General features: G+C 51.7%; 1 protein-coding gene across 1 annotated transcript; it reads right to left on the minus strand.

The window, feature by feature from the left end:
- Window positions 1-754: 754 nt before the first annotated feature.
- On the minus strand, window positions 755-16,752 carry ISX (intestine specific homeobox). The gene is given in 5 exon segments (XM_047788415.1): window positions 755-979; window positions 981-1,166; window positions 2,036-2,152; window positions 3,934-4,085; window positions 16,560-16,752. Coding segments are annotated over 5 exon segments (873 nt in total).
- Between the last annotated feature and the right edge of the window lie 8,318 nt (window positions 16,753-25,070).

Consider the following 25,070-nt stretch of genomic DNA (forward strand, 5'->3'; position numbering starts at 1 on the left):
CATATGGAGGTTCCGAAGCTAGGGGTCAAATTAGAGCTAGAGCTGCCAGCCTACACAACAGCCTACACAGCACCCCCAGATCTGAGCCAGGTCTACAACCTACAGATCCTGCCATACCAGATCCTTAACCCACTGAGCGAGGCCAGGGATGGAATCCGCAACCTCGTGGTTCCTAGCTGGTTTCATTTCCGCTGCGCCACTATGGGAATTCCTGTTTAAATTTCTAAAGAAATATTTCTGTATTTCTTTCCTTCCTTAGGACACGCATATCAAAGCCAAACAGAATGCGTTCGGTGTGAGCCTCTTGCAGGGTCATTGAGAGAATGTCTGCTGGCGGGGGTGGTCAGTATCATCCCTTTGACCAACCTGGACTGAGCTCCTGGGGATCAGAGCTTCAGTTGTTCAGGCCAATATCCAGTTCCATTTATGAAGCACTCAGTAGGTGTTTAATACATGTCTTACCAATGAATGAACAAAACTCTCCTGGATTTCCTCTGTGCCTCTGTTCTCACCATGGCCCGCCTCCCCAAAGTAAGGGCCCGATGGGTCCTCAGAAGTCATCTTGTCCAACTGCCTTCTGCTACAGATGAGTCCCAGAGGGGGTGAGTGATTGGCTGGAGGTCACACAGCAAGTTCAAGGCAGCACAGGTGCAAGAGGATGACCTTCTTGTTCCTGAGCTCATCCCGAGACCTCACACAGCATCTGTCGTCCGAAGTGGCAGGTGACACTGGCCAGGAGAGATAAGAGCTTCCTTTATTGGCCATCTTGCTGCTGAGTCCGATGTAACCTTCCAAGGGATGCACTCAGGGTGGCTTCTTGGGCTGTGAATTCTGAGACGATTCCCCCAGAGGCCTGGGCACCTTTCTGCCACCTGCCTTCACCTGGAGAGGACAGTGGGTCCACCAGGGAGAGGATGTCCGGTCCCTGCGCGGAAGTGGCACAGATGCCGCCCCATTTGGGGTGAGGAGATGGAAAAAAAGCAGAGTGCAGGGACACAGGTCTGCTGGCTGGGAGGGCCCAGGAGGGGCTGTGTCGCCCATGGGTGGCATGGGAGGAGGGTGATCCGGGTGGGGAGCCAGGCAGAGGCTAGTTGACCTTGAACCAGCGGACAGCACCCTGAGAGAGGAGTCAGCCAGGGCCGTGTGGGGGGCAGCAGCATGGGGCCCTGTCACAAGGAGAGGTCAGGAGAGAGAAGTGAGCCCTCAGCTTTAACCTGTTCTGTCCTGGGACTTTCCAACCTTTCCCTCCAGACTCTTGGTAGGTCAGGGGCCCAACTTGGGGAGAAGTGCGTGATGGGTGGGTTGGGGGGCAGGAAACCTGGTCCCCATCCTGGCATTTACAGCAGTTATTTACCGTGGAAAATTCACTTTGCATCTCAAAGCCCAGTTTCTGCATTAGTAAAAAGTGGATAAATTAAAAAAAAAAAAGTCCTACTTCATAGCGTTACTGTGGGTTTGTACAAAGCGTCATCCAGGGGATTATTTTGCATATTGCAGCCTCTCCTGTTTAGTGTCTGGTACACACTCCAAATATGTGTTGGCTGAATGGACAGCTAGTCCTTAGGGAGCATTTCTTAGGTGGTGAGCACTCTTCAAGACGGTCCTTTCACCGTCATTGAATCTATGACTGTTCTCTGAGGGGCCCAGTGACTCTTCTAGGCCACACTGCTGCTAAGGGCAGAGGTGGGATTCGAACCTGGGCAGAAGACTCCTGAGCGGATGCGCTCAGCCTCCACGCTCCGCCCTTTACTCTGCAGCCCCCTCCATAAACTGGGAAGTTTTGCACAAGGACTACAAATCGGCTCGGGGAGGAGGAAGAGGACGATGATTGTCACCCAGTGCGTGAGGACACGGGGACGGAGAGGTACTGACCTCCTGAGCATCCGTGCTCAGGCTCTTTCTAAAAGAACTGTCCTTGCGCATTTTATACTCACAGACCCGAGGAGGTGTTTCTTCATCTCGCGGTCTGGATGGGATTCTTCCCAGATAACGGCACCACCCCCAGCCCCGCCCCCCGGGTGCCTCAGCCACTCACGGCTACGTCCGGGTTTGTGGGCGGGGCCAGGGCCGCCTCACTCAGCTGCGGCGGAGCTCCCAGGCTGCCGGTCCTCTCCTGCTTCCGCCGCTTGGCTCGCTGATTCTGGAACCAGATCTGAGATGAAAGCGAGAGAGGCTGGAGGTAAGTAAAAGGAATTTTCTCCATCTAGTTCCCTCCAAAGTGCATAATAACGGTCCTTTCAAGGGACCGACCCTGTTACTGTTTAGAAAGCTCCACGACAGCTTCGATGTCTTTGGATTTGGATTCGATGTCTTGGCCTTTGGCGAGGGGACCCAGGATTGCAACCTTAAGTGCCTTCAGGGCTGGGGTCTCATGGGGGGTCGGGTGGGGTGGGGGGTGAAACAGCTGGGTGCCATATAACTGGGAGTGGTGGGGTCTGCGGTGAACAGAGCCTAAAGGGGCAGCTTCTCAGTCAGCAGTTACGACGTGGAAATGTGAGCCCAGTGTTGCAGCCTCATCAGACTTCTAAGGCAGAAGTCTTGATTTTTATGTGAAAGCTCAAGATTTAAAATGCCGCCCAGATCAACTAAAACCCATCTGTGGGCTTTTTCCTGCTGGCAGGCCATCAGTTTGCCACCCCCGTGGGGCCTGTGGCAAAGACTGGTTTGAACATTGGCGGTCGGAGTGCCCTGATTGTCCCTGGCATGCGGCCATTTGTACTTGGTCATTCTGTCCAGGCGGCCGCAGAATTCTGGGCTTTACAGTGGGTGCATCTGCTACGTGCTTATTAGCTGGTGACTGATTTTAAATGGGAAGGAAAAGTGGCGAAGTCCAGAAAGGGGTGGTCCTTAGCCAGAAGAAAAGTACGATGATACTAGGGGTGGAAATTTGACATGGACCCTGGATTTGGATTTGCTGGCATCACACTTGCAGAACTGAGCATGTGCAAAGAGGGCGAGGCATACCCCTGGTGAGTGACAAGGGGCTACTGTATCTCTTAACTACAGAGGAGACCATGGACACTCAGGGGGACGAAATGACAGGTTAGTTCTCTGACTCTAGAGGGTCCTTGCCACTTCCCTGTCCTGCCTCCAAAGTGATGCCCACATGGTTTAGGTCAGGGATTGGCAAACCTAAGGCTTTGGGCTAACTCCAGCCTCCTACTTGGTTTTTCATGGCCCTTGGGCTAAGAATGGTTTACACATTTTTAAATGGTTGGGAAAACAATCTAAACAAGAATAATATTTTGTGACATATGCCAATGATACAAAATTCAAATTTTAGTGTTCACTGGTAAGGTTTTACTGGAACATAACCATGCTCATTCATTTACATATTATAAACTACAGCTGCTTTTGTGCTGCAAGGGCAGAGTTGAATAGCTGTGACAGCGACCATATGGCCCCACAAGCCTGACATAATTAGCATCTTGTCCTTTATAGAAATTTTGGTGAGCCTTGATCTAGACTGTCAAGACCTGTTTGGTGAATGAGGCTGCGCGATGAGTCATGTTTTTTGTTTGTTGTTTTTAATTTTGTTTTGTTTTTGGCCATGCCCATGGCGGGTGTAAGTTCTCGGGCCAGGGATCAAACCCTAGCCATAGCAATGACAATACCAGATCTTTAACCTACTGAGCCACCAGGGAACTCTGTGAATGCTGTTCTTGAACTCCAGCCAAGTGGAGAAGAAGGGATCAGAAGAAGAAACCAAAGGCCATCATCCATACCCCCTCCGTCTTCATCCCCCAAGGAGAGAGACCATAACTGTGGTGCCCTCATTTCCTGGAAATAGTATTGAGCCAATATAACTGTATTCATGGGGTAGAGCCAATGGACAGTTTCATATGGGGCAGCCCCAGAGGGTGCAGGATAGCTGGGGTCTCACCCATGGCCACAAGGGCAATGAGGTGGGAGCTGACGGGTGGGCTGCTGTACCTGTACCCGAGCTTCTGGGAGGTTGATCCTGGCTGCCAGCTGGTTGCGGATATGGACATCGGGGTAGTGGGTGAAGTGGAAGATCTTCTCCAGCTCCTGCAGCTGCTCTGTGGTGAAGGTGGTTCGGATCCTCCGCTTGCCCTTCTTCTCCTCTGGATGGAAGAGGGTCCAAGTTGAGTCAGTGGCCTTGGTGTCAGCATCTCAGCAAAGCTTTTATACTGCCTCATCATAGCCTTTCAACCCCTGTTGCCACTACGTGGTCCTTGGTTCTTTATCTTGAAGTTTCACAATGTCTACCTTCCTAGAAATTCCGCCCCTAGGTTGACCCCTCCCATCCCACCTGGACAGAGTGGCCAAGATGACCTTCTAGAAACTTATGCGATTGCCCTTTCTGCTGCTCAGATGCTTTCAAACAATTCCTCTTATCTTGGAATAAGATAAGCCTGGGGCCAAATCTGACCCACTGTCTGCTTTTATAAATAAAGTTTTATTGGAACACAGACCCACCATGGGTTTATATTTTGTCTGTGGCTGCTTTCGTGCTATAGGGCAGAGTGAGTCGTTGCAACAGAGATCGACTATCATCCAGGCTTTTATGGAAAAAATCACAGTAATCAGCCCCTTGTAGTCTGTTTCCAGCCACCTGTCCGGCCTCTTGTCCACTCAGGGCTGGCTGCATATGCGGGGCCTAGTCAAAAGGAAAAACGGGAGTCCTCTTGTTCAAAATGAAGGCTTTTCCATTTCTTCCACAGTCTCTCTCTTGACCTGTCAGCCTAGTTTTTTATTTGCTATGAAGGCCCTGCTCCCTTGGGCACAGGGATACTGAGAGCGTGAGTGTGGCCCCTCACGGGGCTCCAGGGCTCCACAGTGCAACTTGGCACCAGGGTGTGTGTCTGACCTTGACCCTCCTCATATCCATCTCCCCACCCCCACCGCCAACACATGCTCCAAGGATGGAGGAGGCGGGCGTCACTGGGTAGGGGCAGGGAAACAGGTGGCCGAGAGCTCATCCCGGGGAAGCAGGGAGGCAAGAGGGGTGTTGAGCATGAATTGAAGCTCCAAGCCCTGCTGCATGCTTCGTGGTCCAGCTGGATTTCACTTAAGAAACACAGAGTCAAACAAAAAATGATTAAGAATTTCAAGATGGTGGAGTTCCCATCGTGGTTCAGGGGTTAATGAACCTGACTAGTAACCATGAGGTTGTGGGTTCGATCCCTGGCCTCGCTCAGTGGATTAAGCTCTGGTGTTGCTGTGAGCTGTGGTGTTGGCCGGCAGCTACAGCTCCAATTAGACCCCTAGCCTGGGATCCTCCATGTGCTGCGGGTGCGGCCCTAAAAAGGACAAAATAAATAAATAAATAAATAATAAAGAGGCAGTATCTTTTTTTTTTTTTCCTCTGTCTTTTTGCTATTTCTTTGGGCCACTCCCGCGGCATATGGAGGTTCCCAGGCTAGGGGTGGAATCGGAGCCGAAGCCACCAGCCTACACCAGAGCCACAGCAACTCGGGATCTGAGCAGCATCTGCGACCTACACCACAGCTCACGGCAACGCCGGATTCTTAACCCACTGAGCAAGGCCAAGGGTTGAACCCGCAACCTCATGGTTCTTAGTTGGATTCGTTAACCACTGAGCCACGACGGGAACTCCCGAGGCAGTGTCTTCATTAAAAAAAAGAAAAAAAGAATTTCAAGATGGTGACTGTAAGATTTAAACCCCAAGCGCTGGGCCTCCTGAGTGCAGAACCTGTGCAAGTATGCTGGTCACACACAGGCCTGTGAAGCCAGCCCTGTGTGCCTGTGTGTGTGTGTGTGTGTGTGTGTGTGTGATGGGAAATCAGGTATTCTATTTGGACATGTTAAATTTGAGATACCTATTGGCCCTTCAAAGCAGATTTTATTTTATTTTTATTTTTTTGTCTTCTTAGGGCTGCACCTGAGGCATATGGAGGTTCCCAGGCTAGGAGCTGCATCAGAGCTGCAGCTTCCAGACTACACCACAGCCACAGCAACGCCAGATCCAAGCCTTCACCAGAGCTCGTGGCAATGCCAGATCCTTAACCCACTGAGTGAGGCCAGAGATCGAACCTACATCCTCATGGATACTAGTTGGGTTTGTTACTGCTGAGCCACAAGGGGAACTCCCCAAAGCAAATTTTATTTTATTTTATTTTTTGCCCTTTCTAAGGTCGCTCCCGCGGCATATGGAGGTTCCCAGGCTAGGGGTCTAATCAGAGCCGTAGCCACCGGCCTATACCACAGCCACACGGGATCCGAGCCGCATCTTCGACCCACACAACAGCTCTCGGCAGCACCAGATCCTTAACCCTGAGCAAGGCCAGGGATCGAACCTGCAACCTCGTGGTTCCTAGTCAGATTCGTTAACCACTGTGCCACGACGGGAACTCCGAATTAAATTGGGAGCGGCCAAAGAAATAGCAACAACAACACACACAAAAAAAAACATTGGGTTGAGGTGTGAACAGTTGTGATGAAGTGGAGGTGGTGAGTGAAAGAACTTTTATCTTTTCGTTTGTTTGTTTTGCTTTTTAGGGCCATACTCAAGGCATACAGAGGTTCCCAGGCTAGGGGTCCCATCAGAGCTACAGCTGCTGGCCGACACTGCAACCACAGCAACTCAGGATCCGAACCGTGTCTGCGACCGACACCACAGCTCACAGCAACGCCAGATCCTTAACCCACTGAGTGAGGCCATGGATTGAACCCGCAACCTCACGGTTCCTAGTTGGATTTGTGTCTGCTGTGCCACAGTGGGAACTCTAAGAACATATATCTTGAGAAGGTGCTAGAAAGGCTAGAGGGAGGTTGGGGAGGAGTCTGGGGTGCCGCCTGGAGCACATCTAAAGACTAAGGAGGAGAAACTGAGGAGGGAGAGAGAGGGCTCTAGTGGGGGCTTGATGGAGCAGGGCTTCGGAGCAGGCTGGTCAGAGGTGCCCACCACCCATGGCGCTGAGTTTTTCCGGACAGGAGAGCAGGAGGTCAGGTCAGCGGTAGAGAATGAGGGAGGTTCGAGGGATCAGGGGCTGGAAGAATGAAGAAGGCATGTGGAAAGCTGCCCTGTCAGGAGGATGGACGGGCAACCAGTCTTGCTGTCCATCCTGGTGGAGTTAAGGGATGGCGGGCCTTAGAGGCAGCGCCAAACCAGGTGGGCAGAGTCGTCTTCTGAGGCCATGGTTACGATTCTACTCTAACTTGGACCAAAGACCGCAGGATGCAATTTTAGGAATCGTGGGAAAAGCACAACCTTGCCTTCACTTTCGGGGCCCACTGGAATTCTTGCCATTTTCGTTGACCGCTGCGGCTCCTGAGCTCATTCTCACTCCTAAAGGAAAAGTCTGCTTTCTGAAAATGATCATGAGGAGTTCCCATTATGGTCCAGTGGAAACGAATCCGATTAGCATCCATGAGGATGTGGGTTCGATCCCTGGCCTTGATTAGTGGGTAAGGGATCCAGGGTTGCTGTGAGCTGTGCTATAGGTCCCAGATGTGGCTTGGATCCCATGTGGCTGTGGTTGTGGTGTAGGCCAGCAGGTGCAGTTCTGATGCGACCCCTAGCCTGGGAACCTCCATAGGCCTCGGGTGCAGCCTTACAAAGAGAAAAAAAAAAAAAGAAAAAAAAAGGAGAAAATGATGGTGAATCTAGGTACTTTCTGTGTGAGCACCACTCACTCCTGTTGGCAGGACTCAAACCCCCTGGGGAAAGGAGCCCACACTTGCAAGCTGTCCTCAGTTTCTCTGTGTCTCTCTGTCTCTCTCCACTGTCTCTCTGTCTGTCTCCACTGGAGGGCAAGGATTATACTTTAGATGTGCTGAGTAACTGGAACCTATTGGGAGCTTAATAATCATTTGCTCTAAATAAATGTGAAACTTAGGCTCTGTTCTCAACCCATTGGGCAGATAAGACACCATCCCAAGAAACAACACTGAATGATTTGACTGGACTCTTACGCCCTGTCGGATGTCACAGGTTAAATGTCACAGGTCAAGAGAGAGCCAAAGTGGCTGGAAAGGAGGGGCTGGGGGTGAGATCCCCTTAATCCCACTCAGCCCACTTTCTTTTCTTTTCCACCCAAATAAGAGGTAAAACCACACCAAGTTATGCGCTGGAGTTGACGCTTGGTGAAACATGGATTTCACTTGTGGTGGTTTAATAGCTGCAGAGATCAACTGAGGTGTGTGTGTGGGTGCGTGTGCACATGCGTGTGTGTGTGTGTGTGTGTGTGTGTGTGTTATTATCCATCCTGCTATTGTTGGATAGTTGAAAACCCACTGAACTGCACTTCTGAAGCTGAGAGCTCTGTTCTTGGTGCTACTCTACAACTAGGACTGTGTTTTAATTACTTTCTGGACCTCAGTCTCCCCATCTGTAGAATGGGGGAGGAGAGAGGGGTTGAAGGATCCTGTTGCTAAGGCCAAATCCATCCTGACACTCTGTAATTCTCCTTCTCTTCAGGTGGAGGCTGAATGACTTAAAATGCCTTGCCTCGGGGCTTGCCTGGGGAGCCAGTTTGCTTGGCGAGTGGGAGAGGGCCAGAGAGGAGAGCTTTCTGCTGAGGCTAACTCTGCTGGCCTAATGGCTCCTGCATCTCTAAGAGCATATGAGTGGGTTTCGTAGTTGGCCTTTGGTCTTGCTCCTCCCTACCACCACCCCTCACATTTGTTATTAGTCTATTTTTTAAATCCCCTCAGGATACTTTCACTCATCTTTCTGACTCTTGGAAGCTTCTCAGGAGTCACAGACAGTGAGGTTTCAAACATGACTACCCCCTAGGGGAAGCTATTGGATTGTGAATCAACTGGATTGTGATATGATCTATCTTCTTCTCTATCCCCCTTTCCCTCCTTAAGTCCACCCTACTTTTTAAATTTAAAAAGAGCTATTTACTCTATGTTTAGAGCTGGGGGTCTATTTAAGGGATAGAGCCAAATCCAACCAGAATAGATGTAGAGAGAAGTGGCAAGAGTTAGTCCCTTGCCAAGATCTTCCTGAATGTCTTCTGTGTATCCAGCATCTAATAGTCATTCTGCAGGAGTACAGAAATGAACAAGCCATGGTGACAGCATCTCATCTCATCTCATTCATTCACTGGGTCAGCATTTTATTTTTTTTTTTTTTGGTCTTTTTTTGCTATTTCTTGGGCCGCTCCCGCGGCACATGGAGGTTCCCAGACTAGGGGTCCAATCGGAGCCGTAGCCACCAACCTACGCCAGAGCCACAGCAACACGGGATCCGAGCCGCGTCTGCAACCTACACCACAGCTCACGGCAACGCCGGATCGTCAACCCACTGAGCAAGGGCAGGAACCGAACCCGCAACCTCATGGTTCCTAGTCGGATTCGTTAACCACTGCGCCACGACGGGAACTCCTGGATCAGCATTTTAGATGATACAGCGCAGTTCTACAGGAAATGTCCAAAAAAAAAAAAAAATCATAGAATGGAAGATTTCAGGTTGGATGGGCAAACGGAGGTCAAGGACAGCATGGATCTGGGATTCCTCTGAGAATACAGAACTTTGGAACAGAGGATACAGCACAGGAAATGTAGGGTGTAGAACTGAAACACATGGAAGTAAGCAACATGGAGAACAGAAGATTATAAACAGAATGTAGATTATAACAAAAATAAGCCATCTTCTCCTTCCCCCCAGAAGGAAACATAGGCAAACAAGGGTTCATGACTAAGTATAGAATCCTTAATAAAATAATAATTTCAAGTTTCCACTTGTGTACCTAAGGGAGCAGCCCTAAGATATATATGGCTTGCCCTGGAGATAAGAGAAAGGGGAAAGAATTGGAAACCTACTTGGAAATATATGTGACTATTGACTTCATGGGGTGGGGCTGTCTGGCAAGTTATGGACCAGTGAGAAAAGTACTTCTTCCCGTTAGTTTTGAGCTATACATCCTCAGAATAAAGGTTTATTCTTGAGAGATGGTGGTGGTGGTGGTGGTTATGGGGGGTGGGTGTATGTCCAACAGCTGTAGGGGGACTTCTCTTGGCAAGGAAAGACGGTGTCTAAAATTCACACTGGTGGGGAGGTAGAGGCTAAGCCCCAAGTGGACCATCCTGCAGGACTTAGAGGACCAAAGCCCCTTCTCAGAGACTAAGCATGGGTCCTTGGGATGCCATAGCCAGCAATGATTGTCCCCATACAGCCCTTCTTGCGATGCTGTTTGAGACTAAATATCCCCCAGTTGGAGAAATCTAAAAAGGGGTGATAGGGATGGGGGTCCTGGATCCAGCCAAGATCACCCCCAGTGAGTGGGGTTTCTTTCCCTGAAATCTGACCCGTGACACCCAACCAGAAGAGTGGTTTCGGGAGGCAGAGAGACTTGACCCTGAAGTCAGGGAAACAAGGTTAGGATCTAAGGCTGGACTTTGTTAAAAGTTCAGCTCCTTACATCCGTATTGTTCAGTATGGTAGCCACTATCTACATACAGCTATTTAAAGAAAATCAAATAAAAAATGCAGTTCCTCAGTCACACTAGCTATAGGTCGAAAACCACACGTGGCTAGTGGCTACTATATTGGGCAGCACAGATACAGAATATTTCCCTTTTCAGAGAAAGCGCTATTGGCTAGTGTTACCTAACAGGTTTTCCCATGGGGTTCTTGAAAAAGTCGTATTCTATGTCTCGCTTCAAGTTTCTCCTGGTGTTGCAGTTTCCTCTAGTTGGCCCATATCTCTAGGAAAGAGAGTGTCCATCAGTCATGGAGCCCACTTTGACGGCCGTGGGCAAACCGGAAGTACAGGGAAAGCGAGAGAAAGGGAAGACAGGCCCCGCCCACCTCTCCAGGGGCGCCTGGGGAGAAGGGGGTGTGTCCCGCGGGGAGGATGGCCTCCTGGGGCTCCTGGTGGTAACTCAGAGCGGAATGATCTACCCATGGTCCACAGGGCAGTGAGGCTGGGGAAGAGCAGAGTCTGAGATGTTGCCTCAGGAAGGATGAAGGTCAACCTTTGGGTTTTCCCACCATACGCAGAAGGAGGCTGCTCCAGGAAAGGCGTGAGCGGGGCAAGCAAGCCTGATGCCCGGGTTACAGACCACAGTGGGTCGGAAGAGAGAAGTAGCAGGTGAGGGAACAGCACACGTGGAATATGGAACAGAGAAGAAGGCTGAACACAGGACCCTGCACGCATGTAGAATTTTTGAACCAGAAGGGACCTCATTCAATAGGAAGCTGGTAGTACCAGCTCATGGACGGAGCGCCCCATGCCCAGGATGATTCTTAATCATGGGGAAGGGCTAGGATGCTCTGGGCTCCAGCTCAGAGAGGACGATGAGAGCGCTGAGCCCCATCCAAAGGCACCGGGGAAGGGCCGCAGGAACAGCGGGGAGGAAGAAGGCGGGGAACGGCCGCCCCTTTCGAGTTGCTCCTCTCCGGGTTATTAATTGCGCGAACTGTGCATCACACTTCAGTGGGTCTTCAAAGAGAACGAGTCAGCAGAACTTAATTAAACCTGAGCCGTTTAGCACATCGATCATAAGAAATACACAATTTACACAGGTGATTAGGCCACCTAATTATAAACCGATGTTTCCCCTCCGCTCTGGCTCCCTCCCCTGATTGCTCCTTCTCTGAGGTCTACTAATTGGCCCTGGCCGCTCAGCTAGAGTCTGAGTTGGGACTGGATGGCAGCGGGGGGTGGGGGGGTGGGGGGACTTTGCTGCTGGGCTGTCTGGAAATAGGCCTTGTCCTTGTCTTCCCAAGGCAGTGGGCTCCGAGGGAGGAGATGCAGGCTCCCTTTGGGGCCCTCCTGCAGGCTGGGGACACCTCCTGGGCAGGACAGGTGGGATGCAGGGAGGCACCTCCCAGGGCAGACAGGTGCAAACCTCCTTCCTCCAAGGTGGTCCTGGCCTTTTACAGCTTTCTGTGCCCACAGCGTGCAAGGCCAGCTCTTTGGTGCAGCATTCAAGGCTCTTCGCATTCCTTTCCAGGGTCATCTGCTTTCTCCCCAGTGCTCATTTCCGTTATTTCGGTCTCACCTGATGGCTTCTAGAGCCCTCACATCAGCCGCCCCCTTGCATCCTCCGTGTGCTTGCTCTCAGGACCCCTTACATCTGGCTTGCGTGTCCTCCTCTGCCTATGTAAACTCACTCATCCATCAAAGCTCAGATCGAGCAAAGGTTTCCTTCTCTCCAAGGTCTGCTGGGAATATCCATGTGAAACACGAAAGGCGTTCTAAAAAATTTATGTAAAATAAAGAAGTATGAGTTCCCATCGTGGCTCAGTGGTAATGAACTAATATCCATGAGGATGCGGGTTCGAACCCTGGCCTTGCTCTGGGTTAAGGATCCAGCATTTCTGTAAGCTGTGGTATAGGTTGCAGACACACCTCAGATCCCAAGTTCTGGCTGTGGTGAAGGCTGGCAGCTGTAGCTCCTATCTGACCCCTAGCCTGGGAAATTCCATATGCCATATGCCGCAGGTGTGGCCTTAAAAAAAGGACAGAAAAATAAAATAAAATAAAATAAAATAAAAAAGTAGAAATTGATAAAACACTATAAATCAACAATGGGAACTCCTTTTTTAAAAAATTTATTTTTGTTAGAGTTGATTTACAGTGTTGTCAATTTCTGCTGTACAGCAAAGTGACCCAGTCACACATATTTATATATAGTCTGTTTCTTTTTTTTTTTTTTTGTCTTTTTGCCATTTCTAGGGCCGCTCCTGCGGCACATGGAGGTTCCCAGGCTAGGGGTCGAATCGGAGCTGCAGCCGCTGGCCTACACCACAGCCACAGCAATGCCGGATCCGAGCAGCCTCTGCAACCTACACCACAGCTCACGGCAACGCCGGGTCCTTAACCCACTGAGCAAGGCCAGGGATCGAACCCGCAACCTCATGGTTCTTAGTCGGATTCGTTAACCACTGCGCCACGACGGGGACTCCCAGTCTGTTTCTTATACTATCTTCCTTCATGTTCTAGCTCAAGAAATTGGATACAGCTCCCTGCACTGTACAGCAGGACGTCATTGCTTATCCATTCTAAATGGAATCGTTTGCGTCTGCCAACTTCGAAGTCCCAGTCCATCCCACTTCCTCTCCTTCTCCCTTGGCAGCCACAAGTCTGTTCTCCCTGTGGAGCAATGTTTTTGATGCCTTGCTTGTATCCCTCAGAACTTCCTGTGCTCCAAAACCAGCTTCCTATTGCCAGGTTATCTCTTTCTAGGCTAAAGAGCCCAGATAATTCCAAGGAGTGTATATGCTCCACTTCCCAAAGGTTTTAAGCTTCAGTTTCCAGTGGCGGCCACTGGCTTAATCAAGTGCCCTTTGTTTAACAGCCTTCTGCTCTTTGTATCGTTTCACTACTTCCCTGTCGAGGTTCTTGCAGGCCACAAATGTACTGCGAGTGCTCAAATCCTCCTTCAGGTCTGCTTTTTGTGGGGAGCCCACATGAATACAATGCTTCTTTGCAGCAGGGATCAAGCCCCTTGTTCATCTCTCAGGGGCTGAGACTGAGTCAGGTTCTCAATTCTAGAGCCAGCCTCCAGGTGCCCCTGAGCCCTTTAGGAATGTTCCCATAGCCACGTTAGGTTGTGGGTCTGGTGGCAGGTGTCCACCAAAGAGGGTGTGGTGAGTCTGGTGACAGAGTCCACACCGCACGTATCCCAGGGGAGAGATGAGCTTAGCTCTTCGTCCTGCTCTGTTCCCATCTGCTCTCGTGGATGCCCCTGGGTCTACCTGTCTGAGAGCCAGAGGCTTTCATGACCTTGGTCACAGCGCTGAGCCGGGTCCCTCTCCCAGGGCTCAGAGCAAAGCAGAGCCACTGCCTTTGGTTTTAGGCAGTGAGGGGGCAGAGGGGGAGGGCGAGGGGAAGGGGGGAAAGAAGGAGGAGGAGGAGAAAAGAAAGAGGAGGGGGACAGGGAGAGAGGGGTCAAAGAGGAAAATGAGGGGGACGAAGAAGTGAGGGAAGGGGGAGGGGGCTCCCCCCCCCCCAAGAAGGGATGTCCAAGTCGTAGCCCCTGCTTCCTGTGAATGGGACCTTGGGAAATTGGATCTTTGCAGATGTGATTGGCTGAAGGATCGTGAGATGGGATTCTCCCGGATGTAGGGTGAACCCTAAATCCAATGACTGGTGTCCTTATGAGAGAAAAGAGAAATGGGGGAGATGCCACAGAGACCCAGAGCTGGTTTGCCCTGCCTGGTGCGAGACCTCCCTCTGTAGGGAGGGACCTTCTGAGGTGGAAAATGACCACAAGTGACACCACCAAGGCTTCTGAGCAACCAGCTTGTGGTGGAATCGGTCATGGCATGTCAGAGCGGGGAGGGACCTTAGGAATGTTCTAGCTCTGCTCTTTCCTGTCCCAGATAAGGAAGGAAATAGAGGCCCAGTGAGGGGCGTGGCTTGCCTGAGGTCCTCCTGTGCATGGGTGCCAGGCCTGGTCTTAGAGGCCAGGTTTCTAGAATCCTAGCTCGCTGCCCCCTGTGCTCGGTCAAGCGTCTCACACGCTTGCAGGTTGTGCAAGTTACCTTTGCAGTTTCTGACCTGTAAGCATCCCATCTGCATTATTATCGGCTTAGCATTTAAATAGGCTTTGTTTTTTTTTTTTTTTTTTGAGTTCCCATCATGGCTTAGCAGTAACAAACCCTACGAGTACCCACGATGATGTGGGTTTGACCCCTGGCCTTGCTCAGTGGTTAAGTATCCCAAGTTTCTGTGAGCTGTAGTGTAGGTCACAGATGCGGCTTAGAGCTGGGGTGGCTGTGGCTGTGGCTGTGGCTGGCAGCTGTAGCTCTGATGAGACCCCTAGCCTAGGAACGTTCATATGCCGCAGGTGCGGTCATAACAAGCAAAAAAAAAAAAAAAAAAAGAATAGCCTTTTTTTTTTCTGTTTTACCTAAATAAATACATCTGTTTTGAAAGAAAACCTCACGTCATGACCATAAATGGCTAAGTAGGATCACGCGTCATAAATAGGTTAGTGTAGAAATCATTACAGAACTACTGACATAAATCATCTTTGTCCCCGTGCCCCTCAAAGTCTTCTTGAAAATCAGCAGGTCGACCCTCACGAGTCTTTTGGAAATGCTTCATTCCAGCCTAGTGGGGAGATGTATGTATTTAAGCCACGTTCAGGAAAAATCTAGATTGGATGGTCTCAGGCCACCAGTGTTCTATTCTAACGCCACCTGCTTGTGTAGTTTGTGCAGGTGTTTTGTTTTTTCTTCTTGGTTGCATCAGCTCTAAGGTGGGGCTTGCCACTGTGACAGATGGATGGAACAATGGCCTTGCGATTGCGGTGAGAGCCACAGGGCAATCAGTCCAATCTCATGATGCTATTTTCGCAAGCACTTACTGGGGGTCTCCTCTGGAGCCAGCAGGATGGCTGACATGGAACATGCCAGCAGCTTCAGGGGAAGGCTAGAATGACTGGCCTCCTTTTGCCGCCAACCAACGTCAGGCTAGAGGAAGGGACGCTGCTCTGGCTGGGTAGGGGAAATGCCATCTCCCTCTCTCAACATAGCAGAGAGCACAGACTTGGATCTTATGCAGCTGCAGCAGGAGAGACTCAGGTTAGACTCTGAGAAGAATGGTTTCTGTGAATGCTCATTGTGTATTCGAACTTCTGATAATTAAGCTGGGACCCGTTCTCATTGATGGGCTCAGCTACTGGGAAATCCACCAGCTCCTTAGAGTCGTGGCTGTGGCTGCTAAGCAAACCCCCTCTTTTGGGAGACTTGACTGTGGGAAGAGAGCAGGGCTGTGTGTTTGGTAGGAAAATGCCCCCTGGGCTTCCTCTCCTGGGATTCAAGGGCGGAAAGGAGGGAGGGGTAGCATATTCCAGACTCATTGCCTATCAGTCTCCAGTCTCCAGGGAACCCTCATCACCAGCTCCATTTCTTCCTCCTTCACTTAGTCATCACAGAGGGACTTGGCCGAGGTGGCACAGCAGGCTGGGGAAGAGCCTAGACTGACCACGGATTCCTGTCTCTTAGCATGGCTAAGGAGTCCACCTCCAAGCCCCACTCAAGCCGGCTCTTAAGGGGGGGCCCGGGGTCATTGATATTTGGGGACAAGCCCTGGGGTGGGCACTGGCCTGGGGAGTGATCAGGACGGGTGGATCCTGGGCCAAGTTTCAGCCACCAGAGGCCGTGCCGGCTGAACTCTGCTTATGAAGGGAGAGAACAGAACGGTCTGGGGCAGGTGTTTGGGGGCGGCCAGGTCCTGGGTCCTCTGCTTTGTGGCCATGTGACTTGGGGGCAGCAACCACCTCTCCCCTCTTACAGATGAGTGCCCTTTTGATAATTATGCGTTGCTATTGAAGTTAACGCAGAGAAGCCCTCAGTCTCCAGGACAGTGCCAACCACAACCTAAATGCTGAATAAATAGATGGTAGCTGGCATTCTCAGCTGTGACCTGGTTACAGAAACAAGCCCCAGGTCCCTGTATCTTGCAACTCACCCAGCTTTGGTATCCACATGGGAACAGCCCAGGTTCTCGGCTGGAGAGAAAGGTATTTAAGGCAACCAGCCCAGCACCTGCCATCTCTGAATTTTGGAGTCTATCCTTTTGTTGATAGGGAGCAGATTTGTCTCTGCCTGAACTCCGCTGGCTCTGGGGGAGCTGGGAGTGGGTAAGGACAGGCCAGATTCCACTTACCCGGGGGTTGGTCCCGCGGGGGTCTCTGCGGCTCCGGGTCTGCAGCTGCTGCTTGCTGGGCGCTCTGTCCCCCTGCCTCTTTTGGCCTGACCTCATCGCTCCGGTCAGCCGGCCTCTTTAAGATCTCCTCGATGGAGAAGGACAGGCCCAGCTTCTTTGGGGCCTCACAGCACCCCGGGCTCTTCCTCTCCATCCCCCAGTGGAGAGGAGGGTGCGCCTTGGCCCCCTCCGCTGGCGGCTGCGTGGAGGGCGGAGGGGGCTTGGCGCGCGCCCCGGGCGAAGCCAGTGGAGGGCGGCGTCCTTCTCTTCCCGGAACGCCTGGAATCAAGAGGGCGAGCAGAGGTGGAGAACGGGGATCCGCATGGCGGATTATCCAAGCACGGTTAAATCTCCGCGGGTACTTCGACGGGTCACCGCAAAAACACCCTGGAGTCACGGAGACAGGTCACGTGGAGAAAGCTGGAAGGGGCTGTACCGCGTGCCCACCGGCTCAGAGCCCTCCCGGGTGCGATGGTGAGGGAGTTGCCATTGCCAAACCGGGTTCAGTCCTCCTGTGACAAGTCTTCTCCAGGGCGGTCAAGTTCACAATCCCCAGCCTAGGCCCAGGAGTCAGGGTGGAGGCCGAGGTCAAGGCCAGGGGGGAGCACGACAGTGGGGAAGGAAGCGGGAGCTGCCGCTGGAGGGGATCTGAAGGCAGGCTCTCCCTCCACCTTTGCCCTCTCTCTGGCTCGTGGCCCTTTCCTGCTGGCTCCAGCCAGGCTTCTGGAAGGCTGGAGTAACCCCTGGGGGGGGGGGGCCCAGCTCAGTCCTGGGCCACACCACAGCTTGAGGGGTGCTCCCAGAAAGTTCCCCTGGATCTCTTTTGCTTCTACTGTCCCGGGACTCCAGAAGAAGGCTTCTAGAGCAGCTTCTGCTGCCCTGTAGGAGGTGGCTTAGGAAGGGGTCACTGGGTCCCTGGCAGGCTGGTTCTCTGTGCCGGGGCTGGGCTGAGTGCTGGAGCCAGAGTCCCCCCTAGCATCTCTGGTCTGGCCATCGCTTTCTTCCCTTTTCTCCCCGACTTTGCTGTACAAGTCTCTCCGTAGGCTCCTGGACGAGGGTGCCTCGTCCTTCTTTTGGGGGGCCTTCCTGCTCCCTTCCTGCTTGCGTGCCTCTTACCCGCCTCCCCAGACACCACCGAAGGGACCCTTTCTCTCCGTCCAGTATAAACCGTCGACTGGGAGCTGATAGGCACTGACCCGTCTTTGCCAGGAGTTCTGTTCGCAATTACTGTGTAACCAGGGAGGAGGGGGCAGTAAAACCGCTGATAAGAGAAGAAAATCTCCACCCCCCTTAGGGCCTGGATGTGTGTTGGGGGAAAGGGGTCGGAGGCAGAGGGAGACTGAAGGATAGGGGTTGGCACCCCGCCCCTCGGGGAGGTGCTGCGCTGGGGGTGCTGGCGGGCTGGAGGGGCCAAGGGAAGGGGGAAGCAGGATGGCCGAGAAGTGTCCCCGGGCCCAATAAAATGTGTTTACTCAGCCAGGTGAATTTATGGGTCCCATATAGGCTGGAGGCTGGGCCAGGGTGCAGTCTGCTGGGTGTGGCCGGCAGGCAGGTAGTCCCTCTCAAGTGTGCTTTCTGGGTTTGCAAATGTCAGAGAGAGAGGAATCTTTTGAGGTCCTTATGGTGCATGGGGAGGAACTGAGGCCCAGGCCCAGAGGATGTTGTGGATGCCACGGCTCGGTCTTGTCTAAGCAGGCCACTGGGAGCTCCAGGGTGCCAGGCTAGCCATGAGGTGCCATCTGCCAGACTGTGACCACAGTGGGGCATTAGAATCCAGACCTTCTCGCGCAGGGAGGGGGAAAGGGGAGGCTGGTCAGACTAAAGCTCGCCTGTCTGGTTTTAGGAGCTGCACCCCTTGGAAGTGTCAGGGTGTCTGGTGCAGCCAGGGGAGCCTCGGCTGTAGACACATCCAAACCTTCAAATCTGGGGGGGCTTCACTGCTTACTTATGTCACTGTCAATGTAGTTGGACATTCATTTGGGGACTCAGGCTTCCTCCGGACTGGGATGCCGTCCCCCAATTGTGGGCTTCAGGTTTTCCAGGGAAGAGGAGAGAGCAGAGAAGGGAATTTTGATGAGCCAGCAGGGGAAGTGGTTAAGTAACTTCTGCTCCTCTTCGGAGCCAGAATGAGTCATAGCCCCTGCCCAGACGCAAGGGGGCTGGGAGAGAGAGTTCTCCCCTGTGTCCGGAGGAAGGTAACCCAGCTTGCTGGATGCACAGTGAAATGCCCGCTGTGTGTGCATCACCTGTTACAGTCAGGAGGCTGGAGTCCCACGGAAGCCGGGCCCCCCATTGGTTGGCTAAAAGAGGTGTGGCATTGGGAGGGCGGGTTTCCTTCCGCTTGGGGCAGAGAAGGTATGATGGACACTCGTGGAGGCTGGTTAAGAGTAAGGACAGGGAGTTCAGGAGCTGAAGGACCAGAGGAAAGGGGAGGCCATGGAGCCAGAATCTCTGCATGCACCACCTCATTTAGTCCACCCGATGGCCCTACTCACTGGGGTCACTCATACTGTCTTACAGCGGAGGAGATGCACCTGGAGATGTGAGGGGCAGGTGTAAGGCTGCACAGCTAACCAGTGGAAGCAGCAGGGCTCAAACCCAGGCGAATCCAGCTCTGCACCCCAGGCTCCCTTTGCCGTCATCCCCAGAGACCTATCTGTTCCATCCCTCTCACCGTGCAGAGGAAGAACCATGTCTCAGAGAGAGAAGCTTCTGGTGTTCACATGTCCTTTTCAGCACCTCATTTGAGTTCCTTGTATTCTTCCTTTCTCTGGAATGAGCCTGCCCCCACCCCCACAGGATAAGAAGACACCCCTTGCAGTGTGGCCCTTGGCACCTGTTCTCCTTCCAAACCGTCCAGCATGGTTGACCACAGCCCTGGCATCCACACGTGTGCTCACCCCTCAGATGTTTCTTGAGCATCTACTCTGTGCCACCCACTAAGGAGATACAGATGAACGAGACCCCGAGGGACTCGTCCTCTAGGGTGGGGAGCATGGGGGGTGGGGGGAGGGGAGAGGATGGCTGTGGAGGATCCAGGGAGGCAAGGTGGCAAGTGGTCAGTGGTCAGCGATGGGATCTTGCAGGGGGTTCAGAGGAGTAACTCTGTCTAGCCCTTTGGATCAAAGAAAGCCTCTACGCGGAGGAAGGTGAGAAGGAGAGGAGGCGATGCATCCACCTTCCTTCATTGAATCGACTCTAAAACACATCCACAAGGAAAGACACTTAGATGTGTGGTGCACTGTCACTATTTCATCAATGGGAGGAAGATGTCATTTTCTGAAGGGGCATTTAGGGAGAACATGCTGGAAAGGTAGAGTGGGACCCTCTGTGCATTTATACGTCCATTGACATGGCTGGATGTGGCAGGCATTATGTGAAGTGAAATAAATCAGACAAATACTGTATGAGATCACTTATGTATGGAATCTAAAAAGTAAAACTGGAGTTCCCTGGTGGCTCAGTGGGTTAAGGATCTGCTGTTGTCTCTGCTGTGGCTTGGGTTTGATCACTGACCTGGGAATTTCTGTAGGCTGCAGGTGCAGCCTAAATAAGCACATTTTCTTTTATTATTTTTTGGTCTTTTTGTCTTCGTAGGGCCGCACCCATGGCACATGGAGGTTCCCAGCTAGGGGTTCAATCGGAGGTGTCGCTGCCAACCTACGCCAGAGCCAAAGCAACACTGGATCCAAGCTGCATCTGTGACCCATACTACAGCTCACGGCAATGCACGATCCTTAACCCCCTGAGCAAGGCCAGGGATCAAACCCACAACCTCATGGTTCCTAGTTGGATTCGTTTCTGCCGTGCCACGACGGGAATTTATAATTAATAAATTAAAAAAAAAGCTAACTAGTGAAAATAAGAAAAAAGAAGCAGGCTCACAGATATAGAGAACAAACTAGTAGTTAGCAGTGGGGAGAGGGAAGGGGGAGGGTAAGAGAGGGGTAGGTGATTGAGGGACACGAACTACACATATGACATAAATTAGCTGCAAAGATGGGTCACACCACACAGGGAATGTAGCCAGTATTTAATAATAACTATAAATAGCATATAACTTTTAAAAACTGGGAATCGCTATGTCACACACCTGAAACTTATAGAATATTGTACCTCAACTATGCCTCATATAAAAAAAATTTTTAAAGTATTTTTATTTATTTATTTATTGTTAGGGCTGATCATGTGGCATATGGAAGTTCCCAGGCCAGAGGGTTGAATTGAAGCTGCAGCTGCCAGCTTATGCCACAGCCACGGCAACACCGGATCCTTAACCCACTGAGTGAGGCCAGGGATTGAACCTGCATCCTCATGGATACCAGTTGGGTTCTTAACCCACTGAGCCACAACGGGAACTCCTTACAAAGTATTTTTAAAGCACCCACGGTGATGTGCCAGACTTCGATGGCAGTGCTAGAAAGATAGTTGTGATCAAAATAGACAATCCTGGAGTTCCCATTGTGGCTCAGTGAATTAAGAACCTGACTAGTATCCAGTATCCCTGGCCTTGCTCATTGGGTTAAGGATCTGGGGTTGCTGTAAGCTACAGCTTGGATCTGGCGTTGCTGTGGCTGTGGTGTATCTCGAGGGCATTGGCTTTATCTCGAACTTGTCCCCACGTGGCTGGTGATGCTCTCGTGGCAGCTCCAGGCTTCATGGCCTCGCACATTCCAGGGGAAGACTTGTCTTTTCTCACTCTTTTTTTTGGCCACGCCCAAGGCATGCGGGAGTTCCCAGGCCACTGATCGAACTTGTGCCGCAGACATGACAGTGCAGGAACTTTCACCACTAGACCACCAGGGAACTCCTCTCACTCTTTTTTTAATTTTATTTTTTATTTCTATTTATTATTATTATTATTATTTTGGTCTTTTTGTCTCTTTAGGGCCACACCCTCGGCATATGGAGGTTCCCAGGCTAGGGGTCTAATTGGCGCTGTAGCCGCCGGCCTACGCCAGAGCCACAGCAACTTGGGATCTGAGCAGCATCTGCGACCTACACCACAGCTCACGGCAACGCCGGATCCTTAACCCACTAAGCAAGGCCAGGGATTGAACCCACAACCTCATGGTTCCTCGTCGGATTCGTTAACCACTGAGCCATGACGGGAACTCCTCCCCCTCGCTCTTTTTATCACAGAAGAACACCTTTCTCAGAAATCTCCAAGTGGGAGATGCCGTTGCGGCTCAGTGGAAACAAATCCAACTAATGTGTGTGGAGACACAGGTTTGATCCTTGGCCTCGCTCAGTGGGTTGGGGATCCGGTATTGCCACAAACTGTGGCTTAGGTCACCATGCGGCTCAGTCTGTGGTTGCTGTGGTTGTGGTGTAGGCTGGTGGCTACAGCTCCGATTAGATCCCTAGCCTGGGAACTTCCTTATGCTGCAGGTGTGGCCCGAAAAAGAAAAAAGAAAAAAAAAAAGAGAACTTTTCAAGTGACTTCCCTTTATTCCGCTTGGCCAGGGCTGACTCCCTGCCCATGCTTAAACCCATCGCCGGCAGAAAGAGAGAACTGGCCCTGGGCATCGCTTTATTCCGTGTTCACTCCCTGGGACTGCGGGGTGGTGGGGCCGTCCGCCCTCATCGCTCTGCTGCTTGGTTCCTGGACAAAGCCGGGGTGCGCTGGGCAGGAAGAAGGGTGTTGGGGGGAGGGAGCGACAGGGTCTGCTACGAGGTGGGTGCAGCAGATCAAGTGGGTTTTGCTTTGGGCCCTTGTGCCCGGAAAGGGGTGTGACCACGTGTCCTGCGGGCGTGGGCTCTTCCTGAGTCACCAGTGCCCCTGTCTTCTCAAGGAGCTCACATTGGAAATTGAGATGAAAGGCAGATACCCAATAAATGTTATCTGACTCTCTCCTCAAAGGCGGGGAGCAAAGGAAGGAAGGAAGGAAAGAGAACGCATCTGCTCCTCTCCTCTTGGTTATTCTCGAACCTACACTGCTCCCCGCCGGACCATTTCCGAAGCGGTTTTCCATATTGATGTGTTTGGCCTTTGCGCCTCCCGCGGAAAGTGGGAGTGTCTATCCCTGTTGGGGGGCCCAGGGCCTGCCCACGAGGGAAGGGGCTCGCCTAAGGTCTCTCTGGTGGTTGCCAGCAAGAGGCAGAGTCCCAGCTTGAACCCAGTCTCTCTGTCACCATCCTAACCCCTTTCCAACCCTGCACCCCCATACTGCTTCTTTGAGTTATTTTAAAATTGTGAGTTTTCAGAAGGAACTCACAAAGAAGGGACTTTGGTGGGTTGGTGGTTGAGAGATTTGAGGACTGGGGGGCTCCCATTCTATTCTCTCCAGAGCAATTTTTCAGGGTCTTGTCTGTGCCTTCGGGGTTTTGCGGTGCTGGCTTCCTGAGCAGAAGAGGGCGCTCGTTCTATGGGCTAGTTTATAGGGGCTGAGGGATCAGAACAAGGACATAAAGATGGCCCATCATGGGATGATCTGGTGGGGGGATCAGGAGTCCTCAGTGGACCCCCAGTCCTTGCAATATTTGCCCTTGACCCGCCCTTTTGAGCTCAGGTTTGACTGATTTTTTTCTAGCCCAGATTCCATTGAGAGCCTTCGAAGCCCTCCCAGAGCCAGGTCTTGGTGTGTCCTTGCTTGGGAAGGAGAACTTGTTCTTTCAAGCAGGCTGAGCACGTCCTAGAGGTGCCTTAACTTGGAAAATGACGACATTTAGTGGACAGGACAGAACTCAAGACTCTTTCCGGTTTTTGTAACCAGAGAAGCTAGAGCTGTTTAAAGTTGTTTCACATCTTTCTGTTCAGGTAGGAACAATTTGCTTGGCCCTTGGGTTGTGTGTGATGGTCAAAATCCACTGTTTCCATCACGTGCTTAAAGTCAGTTATAATAGGAGTTCCCGTCGTGGCGCAGTGGTTAATGAATCCGACGAGGAACCATGAGGTTGCAGGTTCGATCCCTGGCCTTGCTCAATGGGTTAAAGATCCGGCGTTGCCGTGAGCTGTGGTGTAGGTTGCAGATGTGGCTTGGATCCGCGTTGCTATGGCTGTGGTGTAGGCCGGCGGCTACAGCTCCGATTGGGCCCTTAGCCTGGGAACCTCCATATGCCACGGAAGTGCCCAAGAAATGGCAAAAAGACAAAAAAAAAATAATAAAGTCAGTTATAATAACTGACCAGAATATCAGGATATCAGGATTGGCGGAAGGCTTGCAGGGCCCAGCCTAAGCCACTCGGATTTCCTAAAGCTCCTGCAGGCAGCTGTGTCAAGCGAGAGAACCATTCCCCACCGATGGGTTTATAGCATCTAGTGTTTCTGAGGGCCCGTGCGTGGCGTGGATCTGGGGAAATTTTCCATTCAATCCTTCATTCAGCAGATACTCATTTGGTGCCTACGATGTGTCAGATACCAGGCTAAATAGGAGGAACCAATTGAGGTAAGACCAATGTGACTCCTGCCTGGATGGGCTTATAATCAGAGCATGATCAACAAGCAGACACGTCGATATTACAAATTACGGCAGAGCAGTTTGAAGGAGCCGGTGCTGTAACTTGTGCTGTGGTGAGCCTGTCTGCTTTATTATGGTTTAGGAGGGTGATTTTCAGATAGGGACACAGTGGTAACATCTGTCCCGCCTTAACCGTAGCTGTGGCCGGGGCTATTAGCACTCATGGTTACACCTCAGAGAATGGGGGCATTTCTTATTTTTATTTATTTATTTTTTATTTAGGGCCCCTGGTGTGGCATAGGGATGTTCCCAGGCCAAGGGTGGAATTGGAGCCGCAGCTGCTGGTCTACCTACGCCACGGCCACAGCAACTCTGGATCCAAGCTGTGTCTGCGACCTACACCACAGTTCACGGCAATGCTGGATCCTCAACCCTGGATCCTCAGGCCAGGGATGGAACCTGCATCCTCATGGATACTAGTTGGGTTCCTTTCCACTGAGCCACAGTGGGAACTCCAGGACAGGGGCATTTCAAAACGAGGAGTGGAATTTTCAAATTGGTGGAGCTGCCCTTTTGAGAATCTCTTGAAATTCCATGAGGTGCCTTGGGTTTACCCCTTACCTGTTATCAACAGAGTTGTCAGCAAATCAGAACAGGCTTGGAGTTCCCCTGGTGGCGCAGCGGATTAAGGATCCAGTGTTGTCACTGCTGTAGCTCAGGTAGCTGTTGTGGCATGGGTTCGATCCCTGGCCTCTGAACTTCTGCATGCCTTGGGCATGGCAAAAGCAAGCAAACAAACAAAAAATTGGCTTTGTTGGCTCATTTTGATTTGGGTCCATGTGGATTTTGTCATTGTGGTCCTTGGTTTGATAAAGACTATCAGAGGAGTTCCCACTATGGCTCAGTGGTAAAGAATCTGACTAGTATCCATGAGGACATGGGTTCGATCCCTGGCCTCACTCAGTGGGTTAAGGATCTGGCTTTGCCGTGAGCTGTGCTGTAGATATTCACAGATGCGGCTTGGATCCAGCATTGCTGTGCCTGTGGTGTAGGCCAGCAGCTGCAGCTTCAA

Source organism: Phacochoerus africanus, chromosome 7, assembly GCF_016906955.1.
Source record: "Phacochoerus africanus isolate WHEZ1 chromosome 7, ROS_Pafr_v1, whole genome shotgun sequence".
Lineage (NCBI taxonomy): Eukaryota > Metazoa > Chordata > Mammalia > Artiodactyla > Suidae > Phacochoerus > Phacochoerus africanus.